Source organism: Atta cephalotes, assembly GCF_000143395.1.
Source record: "Atta cephalotes unplaced genomic scaffold scaffold00023, whole genome shotgun sequence".
Lineage (NCBI taxonomy): Eukaryota > Metazoa > Arthropoda > Insecta > Hymenoptera > Formicidae > Atta > Atta cephalotes.
Genome location: NW_012130087.1, coordinates 519452 through 535100, shown reverse-complemented (window position 1 = coordinate 535100; position 15649 = coordinate 519452). Strand labels below are relative to the sequence as shown.

At 29.0% G+C, this 15649-nt stretch overlaps 4 protein-coding genes and 2 non-coding genes across 6 annotated transcripts; 3 read left to right on the top strand and 3 right to left on the bottom strand.

Annotated features, from left to right (window-relative positions):
• The first annotated feature begins 2143 nt into the window (after positions 1-2143).
• Positions 2144-2215, top strand: Trnah-gug. The gene has a single exon. It is a non-coding gene; the product is annotated as a tRNA-His (tRNA).
• Positions 2216-3098: 883 nt separating this feature from the next.
• Positions 3099-5939, top strand: LOC105619976. Its single transcript, XM_012201489.1, has 7 exons — positions 3099-3147; positions 3552-3680; positions 3781-3903; positions 4273-4410; positions 4494-4741; positions 5130-5219; positions 5535-5939. Exons 1-7 carry the CDS (start codon positions 3099-3101, stop codon positions 5937-5939), a joined length of 1182 nt encoding a protein of 393 aa, XP_012056879.1.
• A 617-nt stretch (positions 5940-6556) lies between these two features.
• Positions 6557-7884, bottom strand: LOC105619817 (signal recognition particle 19 kDa protein). Its single transcript, XM_012201335.1, has 2 exons — positions 7641-7884; positions 6557-7039 (listed from the first exon to the last, which is right to left on the bottom strand). The coding sequence occupies exons 1-2, from the start codon at positions 7685-7687 to the stop codon at positions 6646-6648; spliced, it is 441 nt and encodes a 146-aa protein (XP_012056725.1). The 5' UTR covers positions 7688-7884; the 3' UTR covers positions 6557-6645.
• Positions 7885-8086: 202 nt separating this feature from the next.
• Positions 8087-8158, bottom strand: Trnap-cgg. The gene has a single exon. It is a non-coding gene; the product is annotated as a tRNA-Pro (tRNA).
• Positions 8159-10325: 2167 nt separating this feature from the next.
• Positions 10326-11816, bottom strand: LOC105619816 (protein rogdi). The gene is made up of 6 exons (XM_012201334.1): positions 11781-11816; positions 11471-11542; positions 11150-11284; positions 10760-11038; positions 10472-10681; positions 10326-10394 (listed from the first exon to the last, which is right to left on the bottom strand). The coding sequence occupies exons 1-6, from the start codon at positions 11814-11816 to the stop codon at positions 10326-10328; spliced, it is 801 nt and encodes a 266-aa protein (XP_012056724.1).
• Positions 11817-14291: 2475 nt separating this feature from the next.
• LOC105619815 (glutathione S-transferase theta-1-like) lies at positions 14292-15229 on the top strand. The gene is made up of 4 exons (XM_012201333.1): positions 14292-14491; positions 14574-14724; positions 14806-14986; positions 15072-15229. Exons 1-4 carry the CDS (start codon positions 14292-14294, stop codon positions 15227-15229), a joined length of 690 nt encoding a protein of 229 aa, XP_012056723.1.
• The last annotated feature ends 420 nt before the right edge of the window (positions 15230-15649 follow it).

Here is a 15649-nt window from a genome sequence, read left to right as displayed (position 1 = left end):
AATGATTTGTCTTAAAATTGCACTTAAGATAACCTTAAATACAATAAAAAAAAATCGACTATAAATACCGATGTCCAATGTCGACGCCAGTTTTTTAATGATACAAATCAGCTATGTCGGTATTACAGGAATATCAATTTTCTTCGACTCAACCAGTTATCAACCATATTGAATCGACATTAAATCAACCTTGAATCAACATTACATTTCTGACTAGACTTCTGACGTCAACAAAGTTAATACCAAAATAATTGAACCACTTTTCGGTCTGTGGAAAATTATTCCTGTTTGAATCAAAAATATCACTTATCTAATTATATCATCGAAAGATTGCAAAATCATGTCAATTAACAAAATCTATTTGCTCTAATAAGATTTTCTAAAATTTGATGCTCTTAACGTAGCACATATTGGAGTAATGAAATTTGTACTATTTGTAGTGCGCTCAAATTATGCGTACAGTTAATGAAATTTTCAGACATAATAACTTTTAGCCGAATATGGATGAGACCAATTTATTTTAACGAGATTTTCAAAATTTTATACTTTCCATAAATAGCTCGTATTAGAGCAACAAAACTCACAGATTCTGTTCAAATTATACATACCTTGATGCACTATGCAATTCTGACCCTGTTTGAAAACTGTAATATAATACACTGATAACTAGATTTGTATATCAAATGCTTTATATATATATATATATATATATGCATTATACATATATGTTCATAAAAGTGACAATAATTACAGAACAAAATAGAATAAAAAAATACACATAAATTAAATTTCAATAATTGAGTCAAAATAATGCAATGTTTAGAATGAGATATTTTAGTTGTTAAAGTTATCTATAATTTAAAAGTCACGGAGCTATTATGATTGTCGGAATATCAATTAATAAAAATATGTGTAAAAGACTAATAACTCTTCTGAAAATACTAATCATCTAATCAGATGCTACAAGCTGAGCGAGATTGGAGTATGTATTTAATATTCATTTGATGACATAAATGCAAAGTTGTATCAATTACAAGTATTCGAGATGAGAACAATTTAGATATTCAGTGTAAAAATGTGTGTTCATTATTGTTTGTACTCACATAAAAATTTATACAATAAAGCATATTTCAGCATATATCACTATTTCATTACCACTTAAATTAAAATGCTAAAAATTTAAATTAAACATTTTTCTTGATCTGTTTTTTTAACACTAGGTAATTTTTTAAGAGTTTAAATTTTTACAATTTTTGACTTGCTATTTGTAGAATATCAATAAAAAATTTTTTTATGTCAATAATTATATAATAATGACAATAATTATCATTACTCAATAAAATCATTAGCAAGCTTACCAATCATCGATAATTGTTGAAAAAATTTTTATTTTAATTATAAATTTTCTTAACAATTGACAAAGTATCATAAAAATTGATAATTAAAAGTTTAAATGTCATGATTGCAAAAGTTTTTTTTAATTTTACAATTATAAATTTTTAATTTACTTTTACATAATTTTTAAGAATTCAAATCGCATAAGTTCGAAGTCAAAAACCGATAAAGAATAAAAAAATTATGTATCAAAGTCGTAAATTTATCTAAGCCTACTAATTTGATTATACAGTCTAAAATAGTCTGTATCTTTCAAAAACACACTAAAAATGCAAGATTCGCGACAATCTCTTTTAGAAAAGAGAGAGATAAAGAAAAATATGTTATTTGAAAATTTATGAGATGTGAAACAAAATTCTCTCGATAAAATACCAATTGAATCGGTATTCCAAAGATATCATGATAAAATATTATGCAATGTCCCATTTCGCTTCGTAATTGCAGTATGCATAGAAAAAGCAGTTATATGAACAATGATTTCCGATATTTTCCGAACATAATGTCCAATGGAATTTCAAATAAAATTTCCAATAAATTCCATTACATGTGTGGTTTCAACGATCTGACCTTATTACTTGTGTCACTCGATTATCCGAGAAAAAAATTAATGTAATTTGTTTTACAATTACGTAAAGCATATTTGCAAATATCAAGAAATATAGTGGTATCTCATACTAAATGAATATATAAGAATATGTCACGATACTTTTAATGTTAAAAACGTGACTCGTTTACACGACCTTCGATAGCCGTGATCGTCTAGTGGTTAGGACCCTACGTTGTGGCCGTAGTAACCCAGGTTCGAATCCTGGTCACGGCAATGCGTGAAAGCATTGTCACGGTGGAGGTTTTTTTTCTTCATTTTATATTAAATATTAATTAAAAAATAATTTAGAAGCACCGTCACAATGAAATTCTTTACCTTCATCTTTTTAAATAAATTATTAATTACACAAAATTTTATACGAATTCAATATCACTAGATTTACTATCGCTAAAAATATTCTGTAAATAATTAATTATGTAAACCTTCTAAGTCGTTTATCAATTATTAATTTGGACAAAAATTCTATGGATTATCTTTGGTTTATATATTGTATAATTTCTATTCCTTGTAATTTACATTAAATATTACATAATTTAAAAGCATCATCATAATAAAATGTTTTCTTTCGTCTTTTTAAATAAATTATTAACTATGTAAAATTGTGTGAAATTATTGTTTGTGAAAAAATTGCTCTAAAAACATTTTATAATTACTTATATATATTTTTATAAGTCATAATTATTATAATTTATATAAAATTCTATGAATTGTATGTATGTTATATAGTTTCATTCTTCGTATAAATGATAAATATTTATAAAATCACAATGAAATCACTTTAACGTGCAGCAAAATCGAATGCATTATTGCAATCATTCTCCGAATACCTTTGCCGAAAATACTAACAGATTGTGATATTTGATACAGTCATTGGTGTGACGTTAAGCAACTGAATGCACCCAATAAATTAAAATGCAAAATTGCATTATTAAAGATGTCAGAAAAGCAATTTGAGGAATGATCATCACTCGTGAATTGTGCAAACGTAAACTATTATAAATTAAAGTACAATTGCTATTATAGCAGTGTAGTGCGGGATCGCGTACGATTTGTATCCGACTTAAAATTTTTAATTGGACGTTATTCATCGGTCAATATGATTCGATATCGATTTTTGTTATTTATTCATATTTTATGCTGTGCTGGTATGTATAAAAGCTTTTTCAATAAATAGTATTCAATTACACTTTAATAATAATTAATTTTAACATGAATATACTGACAATTATTTTGATAATGCAAAAAATTGATAACATGAGCAAAACATAGATTATTTTACATAAAATTAATTATTTAGATAGATAAACATGAAATTTTCATTTTATTTCTTTATATATAGTCCAAAGAATAGTCCTTTTTCATATCAAAGATCTCCTCAGAAATGAAAGAAAAAAATATTGTTGGAAGTAATTTCAAATTTGCAATGTGTAATTTAAATTCTCTCTCTTACGTATTCTAATAGATTTGCAAATACATCTGTTATTAATAATTTATGTATCACTAGTAATCAATATAAACATTCATGATAATCAGAAACACGTGCTTGCAGCAATTCATGGCATTTTATTAGACGCAAACGATGCCGAAACTTGCAATTTATTATGCATAAAATGTAACGCTTCCGCAATATTTGCAAACGGTAACTGTGAATGCAATTTTGTTGACGACAGTAACAAAGGTATTACATTTACAAATTTATCTTCTATGTGTAAATAAATTGCTAAAAAGTTGTCTAAAAAGTAATATCACATATTTCACGTTATAACTCAACAATGTAGAATGCATACAGCATATACAAAAAGAAATTCAAGCTGTCGAACTGAATATGCTTTCTGATGATCTGACAGACGAGGAGCGAAAAATACGTTCTATTTTAAAATACAGACGTCGTCTCAGACCAGGTAAAGTAAAATTATATATTTGTATAACACATTTTAATTTTCTACAGACTTAAATATTTCAAAAATATCTTCAAATAAACATTCCTCCAAAAAAAAGTGCCTCATTTCGTATTTCTACTTCAAAAACTCCATTGTCATGAACATTCAAAAATTTTTCTTGTCAAAATAGTTTCACACAGTTTTACAGTTAATTATTGGCATAAAGGTAATTTTATTTATAAAGGATACTGATTAGTATCCAAATCCGAGGATTCTGAATTTTCAAAGAACATTTTTAAAATACCTAAGAAACGCTATATGAACTAAGGTATCTTTTAGGCGTCTAATGTCGAGGTACCTAAAATAAAAGACTGTCGAATTGCCTTATAGGAGATGCCGAGAAAGTGGCACAGTATTTTATCAATGGAGGACCAGAAGCTGGTCACTCTCATTTTGTCAGGGTGTTCAATGCAACTCGCGTTAGCGCCGATTCAACAAATTCATTTTCGGGCATAGTTGACAAAAAAAGTAATTTTTAAGATTTCACGGTGTATCGTTAATCAGTCTTATTTCTTGGAATACATACAACTCTCTGTTGTATATGGTATCAGAATCGTACGTGAGTCCGACTATGCAGGGGGTAGATCTTTCGACCTTAGGGAAACCACCCTTTATCTATCCAACCGGATTGTACGATCCAACAACTGTTCCGTTGAGCACAATTTCTCATCCACATGGACTACCTCACGCTTTATTTAGAGCGGTCACATTTCCCGCACACATTTTGCACCGTATACTACACCCTCGTGTGTATCATCATTATCCTCTGCATCATCGCGGTATCATCAGAAGTACTAATGTAAGTAGCGTTTAATTATATAATTTGCAATCAGTTTAATGAAAAGCATAATGAATATGTTTTATTTAATCTGAATAAACATTTCATATAAACGTCCATATGTCTCACAGGTCTTTCAGATAAAGTTATAGAAGTCTAATGCATAGTCTACAATGGGCAGTAGCAGTAGTGGATTAAGGAGTAGCTGTAGAAATCGACGTTGTGAGAAAAATAATAAATTATGATTGGTCGATTACGCCTACTCCTTAATCAATTACTATTACTGTCCATTGTAGACTATGCATAAAAAATGAATTTGATGCTCTTAATAGATAATATATAATAGCAAAAATTAAAACAAAAACTATATCAATACTACAATTAAATCTTTTTCTATTAATTCCCACAGGATAAATCAGATACAGATCAGACCGTTGATCAATGTGAAAATAATGATGGTTCCAATACTTCCAATTTTCCTACTGCCAGAAGTAACGCAGTAAGTTTCAGTAATAATAATATAATATTTAATTCGTAAATTTTATTTAATACCAAATTCTTACATAAATTTGTAACTTTTTCTTAGTAAGTAATGAAGTAATGAGAAATTGTGTCGTTAAAATTAAGAAAAAATTGCAATATTCTGTACATTAATAAATAAGAGTTATGACAATGCAAGTTATGACATTCTATACAGTGATATAAACAATTGTTTGATTGCTGAAATCGTTAAATGCAATTATATAGCTAACTAAGCATTAAATTGACTTTTTGTGATAAAAAAAAATTATAAATCAAAATCTATTTCTTGCAGGATAAATCTGCTGAACAAAATGTTCTTGGATTGAATGATCCATTACAGTATCCAGTAGCATACCTCGCAGACGCATTGTACCAACCAATGCAATATCAGAATTATCCATATCCATACAATTCTTATTATAATCCTTTGATAAATACATTCCATTCCATACCTAATGGCTATCTTCTTCAATCAATGTCACTATATCCGCAAGATAAATTATCGGATCCATGGACTTCTGCGTCCAATCCACAATCTTTTTGCAACAATAATGTAAATACTGAACAGGAAAATGAAGTTTTATCTGCTGACAAAACTAAATATTCGAATGGAATAGAAAAATCTGATGATCCAATTAAAAACAACTTTCCTAACGAAGAAAACAAAACAGTGAAAAATGGAAATGATAAATCATAAATAGGATAAATTAAATACATTGTATACATCTAATCTGTTCAAAATATAAATTTAAATTTCTTATTATTGTCATATTTGTACTACAGCAAACAAATAGTAATGTAATTATTAAATTTTCTTCTTAATAAAAGAAATTTTTAACATTAATTTATTCATTAACTTATTTCAATTATTCTATTCTAGACTGAATATATATATATCTACATGTAACATAACTCTATATCTTATATTGCTTTTACTTTCAACTCAAATTTAAAAGTCCTTAATAGAACTTAGTGAAAGTGACTATCTTTATTCATATTTTGAAGTAGAAATATAAAAAGTATTGTAGTAATCTAAATAATAATAGTAATCTAAATAATAACTATATAAACATAACATAATTTTAATTTTAATTTAAGTTGATCCTGGAACTCTCATCGCACATATATCCCTCGGTTTTGAAAAAGTATAATCAAAAAATTTTTTAGAGATTATAAAAAGAATAAAAAAGAATATAAAAAGAATAAAAAAGTTCACAAAGTAATTGTGAAAATCATTTCGAAAATCCATACTTAATTTATAGCATTATTTTAATTTTTGTCTTATATATGATGTAATAAAGCATAGAATTTAAGAATGAGCATATATATTCAAACGTTTTGTATAATATAAAATATATAAATATAAATAAAAATTCACTTTTAACAGTTCCATCTCCTCTTCTTTATCTCCTTCCTTTGCCTTTCCCTTTTTTTGAAGTCGACGTAGATGGCTGCGATGCTTGCTCACTAGAGCTCTGCTTACCCTGACGAGTCTTCAGCTTTGAAATTGAGGTACCGACGTACTCCAGCAGGGAATCTCTAGTGGGAAACTCGGATTTTACCGGTGTTCCATCGTCGTTTTTCAGCTGCACGCGAATACGACCACGGAACAGAGGTTCCTTGCTACGTTCTTTCGGATGCAGCTTATTCTCGACGCCTACATTGAGACCCGCTGCCAACAAGACATCCCGTATTTCCTGATGCGTTGGATTTTCTACACACTTATCCTTGGCCAGCTTTCGTCCATTTGCCAAGCTTCTCTTGTTGTTTAAATATATTGGATAGATACATATCCATCTATAAAAAAAAACAACTTGTCAAATAATGATAAATTTAAACTTGTTATTGTAATATTGTTATTGTAATATTATAATAAGCCCTGCGTACAATGGAGGAAATATTGGAAACAAGAATAAATATTGAGAGTTCAATCAAAAACCATGTATTCCGATGTAACTGGTATCTGACAGGTTAAAATCTTAATATCTATTCCTGTTCCTAATATTAAATAAAATATCCTAAAAATTTAAATATGTTAAATATTTGCTTTAAAAATAAAGTACTTATTTTAAGTACTTTTTCCAAGGTAACACTTGTGGATTCTTTGACCTATACGTTTAACCTATAAATTCAACTTTGACATCAGATATCATAATTTATTCGAATTTATTTTGGAATATTCGACGAATAAAAGGAATTGAAGTACCTTCAGTCTAGACGTATGTATGTATGTATTTTGTATTCAATAAACTTTTATAGGTTAGATAATACATAGATCGTAATTGATCGTAATGCTATTTTTACGGAGCTCAAGAAACATTATTTTAATTAATATTTAATAGGAATACATTAATATGAAAGTTATTTCTCCATTATTAATTTATTGTTACCACTTTACCTCTCATGTTCACTGTTTTTCTTCGAAGGATTCCAGGCAAGCGACATGTTGTTGCTACCATACGGCTTCCATGTATTGTATCACTACTATATTACACTCTCTTTTCAAATTTCCGGATTTATCTTCACTAAATATCGCTTGAAATACAAACAATTTGTAATTTTTCTATACAAAATAAATAAAGTACAGCATCTAGATGATTATCATTCGATAAAATAAAACTAAAAGTTCTAAAAAGAAATCAAGAAATATAAACTGCAGACAATTAACTTACGCACTTAAAGTGCAGCTAAACAAAAAAGTGAAATGGGTAAAATATTTATAATTTATACAAGAGTTTATTAAATTTATTACAAGAGTTTTGTATACGTGTATCGCAAAAATATCATCAGCATTTAAATGAAAAAGTAAGATATATCGTTAACAAAGCAAAAAATATAAAACACGGGCTCGTCCGGGATTTGAACCCGGGACCTCTCGCACCCGAAGCGAGAATCATACCCCTAGACCAACGAGCCATATGATCATTACGTTCACAAAGTATCCTGAACTGGCTCCATTTGTTTATATAATATGAATAATTCATCATTTTACGTATATTAACAATATTTCATCAAGCTGTAGATAATTAATAATATTTCATCAGTAAGTTACATACGATTGTAAAAAAAATAGGAAATCAAAATACGCTACTTAAAAAACTTATATTTAATAAATATTGAAACCTGGTTAAAACTGGATTACAGCCAATATATTATATTTAACAAAATATTGGGTTTATGCTAAAGACATACGTGAAAGTTGATAACAATTTCATTCATACATTTATTAATTGTCCTAAATAAATTAAACACACAAATTACATAAGTACAGTATACCTAATAAACTTTTAAGACAAATCTAAAATGTGTGTATATGTGTATTTGGATCGTATTTATAATATACAATACATATAACAATAAACAATATACTTGTCTACAAATTTAATACATAAAATTTAATACATAAATTACAATTTAATATATAAATTTTCCGATGTCTTGAACTAGATTACAAAATACGGATTAAAATAAGCATATAAATAATTAAAATAATAAACATTATATCTTAATTTATAAACATATATGTATAAATTTTGTGGAAATACTATACGATAATAACTTGGGCAAGATTTTTTTTTTCATTAGCATTTCTTGATGTGTAACTAGAGTGACAATTTAATTTCGTTCTTTCAATCAGTGACACGCAAAAATTTTGTGTTAAATCTTAAACTGTAATTGTTATATATCCTCAATTCTTTGAAACATTCATTTCAAACAACTTCATTAAATCGTCAAAAAATGTATATGAAGATTTATTTCTTCCTACACACATCTTTAATTTACTAAAAGAATTCCTAACTACTTATTATATTTAAGCACTTCCTTTAATTATAAACCTTAATCCTTTCCCTACTGTTAATAACCTAGAGCAACATTTTCTTTGGCAATATTCTCTTTTTCAAATATGAATATATTTTATATATATATTTATATCCTCGCTAACTATTTTAGTAATCAAAATATCGATTACAAAAATTGTACCATCATGTAAAGTATTGGTATTTTATCCAAATTCGTAATCATGAGGCACGTGGTATTTCTCTATTTATTATCTTTAAATAATACTTGATAAATAAAATGGCATTTTCCATAACTATACACACAGTAGTCATCATTAAGTTAGTACGCCCTATTAGCACAAAGATATCAAGTTATTGCATCGACCTTTTTAAAATTTAGATCAAGAAATGATGTGATTAGACAAATATTAGGTTGTCCGGCAAGTTAAAAATCATTCTTTTTTAAACTTCAGATTTTAATTTTCATTTTAATATTCATGCTCCCATAATTTATTATATTAATAAATTACTGATATTGACAGAAATTTGATTCAAATAATTTCATCAAATATTCTGAATTAAAACGAATATAAATCTTGAGTATAAAAAGACGATTATTTTCTAAATAACTTAATAGTTTCATAAAATTAAGTTGACAACTATGCTACATAGTGGTTATGCACAATATATATAAATATGCACGTAAACATCTATACAACAAGGAATATAATGAAGAAAATAAAAAATATACAAAAATATGTTCTAATCCAGTAAGGAGAGGATTACAGCGTAAATTTCTAGAATCACAGTAGATGTATTAAATACTTTTCTATCAATTCGTAGGTAAAGTGACAAATTTTAGATGTCATATGCCAAAGTTAAATTTACATGATTATGAAAAACTACCACAGAAATAGGAAGAACACAGTATATTAACTAAATTTGGTGATAGGCACACCAGTAATTGGCAAAATGCTCTTAAAGTCTTCCATTTCTGGCCTAATAATATTGTGATTTGTTGTTATCCGTTGGTGACTCACATCTCCACGTGAATCTTTGATCGGGTATCTTAATAGCTTACAATATATCATACATTACTATACTAGGCGCACACTATAATCACGTTTAAAAACGTTTAGAACAACACTCTAGTGCAATGAGAAATACGATGAAAGGACAACAATTAACATATGTAAAAACAAAGGCCAGAGCAAATGTTACCAGTTGAGGCCAAATCTTTCTCACTTGCATGTACCATCGTATGTTATATTGAATTTTATTCGAAAACGAATCTTGGTGTTAGGTTACCAGCCCATTGCAGAAGGAACACGAGAACCTACCGTGAAATCTTTATATTGAGAAAAGACACATATCTGAAAAAGTTTATCATATTAGAAAGTTCATTATGATAAATTAAAATTTTTTTCAATTAAACTATCACATAATAAACCTTGTCTTTTAATCGTTGACAAAGTTGTAGGGCAATAGTAAGCAATACTAGAGCGTCATTCAGCCATGGTACACTGCATTCTGCTTGCTGGGTTTCGTATTTAACACTGCCGTGAGCATTTTCTAACTGATAAACAGCTAAAACTAATTTATAGCTTTGAATGTAAAAGCTAATGGCCAAATTTTCTGGGAGGTTCGGATTGAGAGATTTCTGTGAACGAAATAAAATTCAGTGTTACTTGCTATGAAATGTAACTAATACATTTATGTTAAGCTAAATGTCACATACCATATTCCGACTTTTAATGAGATCATCAATTGTCTTCTTCCTAGGAACGATCAAGCTAGTTCTGCTCCTCTGAAGGCAGCCCAAAATATTACCTAATACATGCATAACTTCATCCGATGTTTTAAAAAGATAATGTCTGTCTACATTGTCTATATGGGCAATGCCTTGCTGTAAATGATTAGCAGCATCTTGAATTTGTTGCAACTTCCACGGATGCTCACTTTGAATACTTGTTCTCATATTGACATTCTGTTGTCGCTGTACCTTAAAATTCACTTCCTATGAACAAAATGGAAATTTATTTCAATAAGGCAACAAAGTCAGAAATTATAATTTTACTACAATTGTAATTCTAAGTATAATCTTGATAGTGCACTAAGAACACTTTACCGCATTTGTGATGCTATCGCCTGTCAGAACAGCAACACACTTCACTTGATCATGTGGGGCTGCAAAAACAAATCTGTCGGTTTTATTGTGCTGATCGTTACCGAAGAGAGCCAGTGGGAAGCGTTGAGCACATTCCTTAAAATAGATATGCAAGATTAATATGCATGACCTACGTGTCGGCTACTGATATACTAACATACTGATATATTGACTAGACTACAATATTACATGATTCACAAATGGAATTAAATCAGAATAAATTTTTTAAAATGCTAGATATCATATACAGGAATATTTATACAATTTCTTTGATCCACGTACCATCAAAATATTCCTGAGCTGTGACAACGAGGAGTGCACTTCTTCGTGGAGCACCCACTCGAACTCCATTTGCTAGAAGCAAAATTATCGGGATGTTATCGATTCAGTCGGGACAGGATGTTCGCGTTATCTATGCGAAGCGTACTATTTCAGGGAAATGTCAAACGGCATAACCTCAAAAATGCTCGCAGCGAGCCGAAACAAAATGAGTAAGTGTGAAATAATTTAACGCGGCGCAGGAATCTTGCTATCTGATGACTAGGGACTAAATATCTAAGACGATTAGATAAACGCTAAGTAAATAGCTTACGAGATTGTGTGCCTCCTCCTTCTCGCAGTCCGCCATTTTTCAATTGGCGTCTCGCACGGCCGTGTCTCCACCTGTTTTTCGTTTCACACACCACTTTGAGTACACAACTTCATACACATATGATTAATGGATTTGTGTATATATATATATATATATATATATATATGTAAGGATGAGTGTATATGTGTGTATGAATATTTATGTGTGTCAGAAGCGTTATATGAGAGTTGATTTGTATGTATACGTATGCACTAGTTGACGTGTATTGAGATATGTTTTTGTATATACGATATTTTGGGAAGCATCCCGTTTATCATCGAAGAATCAGCGCACAACTGAGCATTCAGTAATCGTCGAGCACTCAGTATCGTCGAACCTCTCGAAATATCGATTGCGTAAGTATCATGAACAACATGAAGTATCATTGATCCTCTCTCAGAAAAGAACTGATCTAAGAAAATAGATTATTTTGCTTCGTCATTCCTAGTCTGAACTTGACTAATCTTAATTCTGAATGCCGAATAGAATGAGTTCTCCTGCGTGAATTAAGCGGCAAGTAATCCGCGAGCGGTGTTAAATTATGAGCGATAATCGACCCACGTACAACTCATTTCATTCAATTCGCTTGCCTGGTTATCGCAATGAAAACTCGGCATCCTTAGAGTTAAATGAAATGAAAACTCATTGCTTGCGTGAACTTTCGCGAACGCAATTCGCGTCAGGTATCTTTGATAACTATAGAGATTATAGATCGATAATGTATTATTGATAATAATAAATTCCGAAATCGATTGGAAGATTTGAATGCTGCCATTTCTACGCTCGATTTTTTTTCATTCTTACAATTGTTGACTAATTGTCGAGACTAAAGAAATTTTCTGTTATTTGTTGCAGTATCGTCTGCGTCGTGAGATATTCACCTTCGCTGAGACCTGTTGCATCCGCATTGATCGTAAGTTATATGTAGTCTAACTAAATTATTTATAAAAAAAGCGTTGTGCTTTCCAATTGAGGTCAAAGGTCATTCTAATATCATCCCTGGCAGACCGACTGAAATAGCTTGAGACATCGTTTAGAAATTAACTCAAACTTTAATATTTGCTGTATGTTAAAGAAAAAAATATGTGTTTAAAAAAATATTAGTTTTTTTTTTAGTTTATCGCAAGCATTGAGTGAATCTCGCCGTTATTTATCAAAGCCAGCAGAATTAATCTTTTACTTGTTGATTTAATTTTCTCGTTTTATTAATTTCTTCAATCAGTTGATAATTCACAATGCTCAGATTCATAAGCATCCAGAAGCACAACCGCTCATTGAGCACTTAATGAGCTCTGTTTGATCTGTATTAGATCTAGTGGAATATGCCAATCAGATGTCAGAGCTCAATGAGCGATCGTGCTTGTGGATGCACTCGTAGACCGGTATTTATAGTCAGATCATGGAAAAAAACACAGTTGAAAACTTCACTGATTCAGCAAATCTACAGTCGTAATATACAGACAGTCAATGTTCTATGTTAAAATAGCAAAGTTGATAGCTGAATAACATTAGCGATTTTTTAAACCATCAAATCTTCTTAATTATCGATGTTGAATTCGCGTAGTAAATTATAGGTTTGCTGTGCCACCCAACTAATTTTTTTTCCGTAATCTTATATTCAAGACCGTCTTAAGTATGGTCTTAAGAAATTATAAACCAATCATAAGGCTGCATTAGCATTTTAAGACATTACTTAAGACTATCTTGAAATAAGACTCGACTATGAATACCGGTCATAATAAAGTCTTATATTTAAGACTTCCTTAAATTATCTTCAGATATGAATTATTTTATTGGCTACTGAATATCTAAAGATAAATTAGAGGAAGCTTTAAAAAGTCTGAAATATGATTACAGGCATAAATCTTTAAAATTACAACATCCAATAATTAACAATACAATACTATAATGGCCCTTTATTAAAAAAAAATATTAGATTATTTTGATTACGTATAAATGACAATGCCACCTCAAATATGATAAACAATTATCAGTTTCAAAGCAAATTTATAATAATGCTACAACGTATATTGTGAGGCTAATTTAAAATTTATTTAATACGGATAATCTTATTTCAAAGTGATTATGGCAGGAAAGTGATGAATTCTTAAATTTCATGAATTATGAACCACAATGTGCACACGCACATGTTTTATAACAAAACTCCATGTATAATTTTTTGGCACAAAGATTTTCAAATTTTTTTATTTTTGTTTAAAATTTAATTTTTCTTAAATAAAGGTTTTAACATTTAAACAAAAATTATTTGATAATAAAGATGTTGAAAAATAATCCTGAATTTTTCTATGTTTTTCAAAAGTCTAGAACAGTAAAAAAAACTTGGCTGAACAAAAAAATCGAAATTACATATAAAGGACTAAAATAAGTAATGCTTAGACGTTTTTTTATCTAATTCTAAGTTTCCTTTATTTCTTTTAATTTTTATTTTTTCTTAGAATTTTTTTCTGAATCATGACTTTGAAGTTGTATTACGATTTACTCTCGCAACCTTCGAGAGCAATATATATACTTCTCAAAACGTGGAATATACCGTTTGAAAAGAAGATTGTAAATCTGAAGAATCTCGAACAATATACGCCAGAATTTGAACGGATTAATCCATATAAGAAAGTTCCTGTTATAGAGCACGATGGTTTCAACCTTAGTGAAAGGTATTATTCTTTTCAGAGTAACATAAAATTATAAATAAAATATCCCTATTTAATTGTTTCTAACAGCCTTTAATTGTTTTAGTGTAGGGATTATGCGATACATATGTCGAGAATTTAAAGTGGATGATCATTGGTATCCTTCCGAGTCGAAAAAACAAGCGAAAGTTGATGAATATCTCGAGTGGCAGCATCTCAACACAAGACTTCATTGTGCAGCGTATTTTTTAGCGAAAGTAAATGCTTTCTTTTCTTTAAAAATGTATTCTTTTACACGCTGAATATAAAATATTTAAATATATTTTTTAAAAAAATAGTTTCTTAATCCGCTAATGCAAGGTAAGCCGCCAAAACCAGAAAAGATAGCTGAATTGGAAAGCCGTATGAGCAATTGTCTTGATATTATTGAGAATGTATGGCTGAAAGATAAGCCATTTCTGACAGGAAACATGATTAGTGTGGCTGATATATTCTGTGCTTGTGAATTGGAACAACCACGTAAGCTACATAAATCTTTCGATTTCAGGCAACATGATATACATCATGATTAAGATTTGAATAATCAAGAATTCTTTTTTTGTAGGAATGGCCGGTTATGATCTGAAAAAAGGGAGACCTCGTTTGACTGCTTGGATGGAAAAAGTTGTCATGGAAACAAATCCTCACTATCAAGAGGCTCACAAATTCTTAAATCAAATAGTTGCACAACAGCCACAGCAAAGCTTTACTTTTAAACTTTAATTGTATATAAAAAATCTTTTTACGATGTCCATAAATATATACATATGGTATATATTTATTTATGGATATATTTATGGTATATATTTACGGAGTATACACATATAAATATACACATATAAATTACACATATAAATATGTGTAATCTAGTCTAATCGATAGATAATATCTAAAATTTAAATTTTATTTTGGTATTTTTGATATTCCTTAAATAAATATTTACATTTATATACGTTTTATATATACATTTATATATATTATAAGAAAACTAGTATGTCATTTGTTTTCCATCAATTTATTTGCCATTTATTCATTTTAATAAAACTGCGGTGCTATAATTTCTTTACAAATTGTTATAAAAGTATAAAAAAGTTATTATGATTATATAACATTAAAAAGCATTAGAGCAAATATATATATATA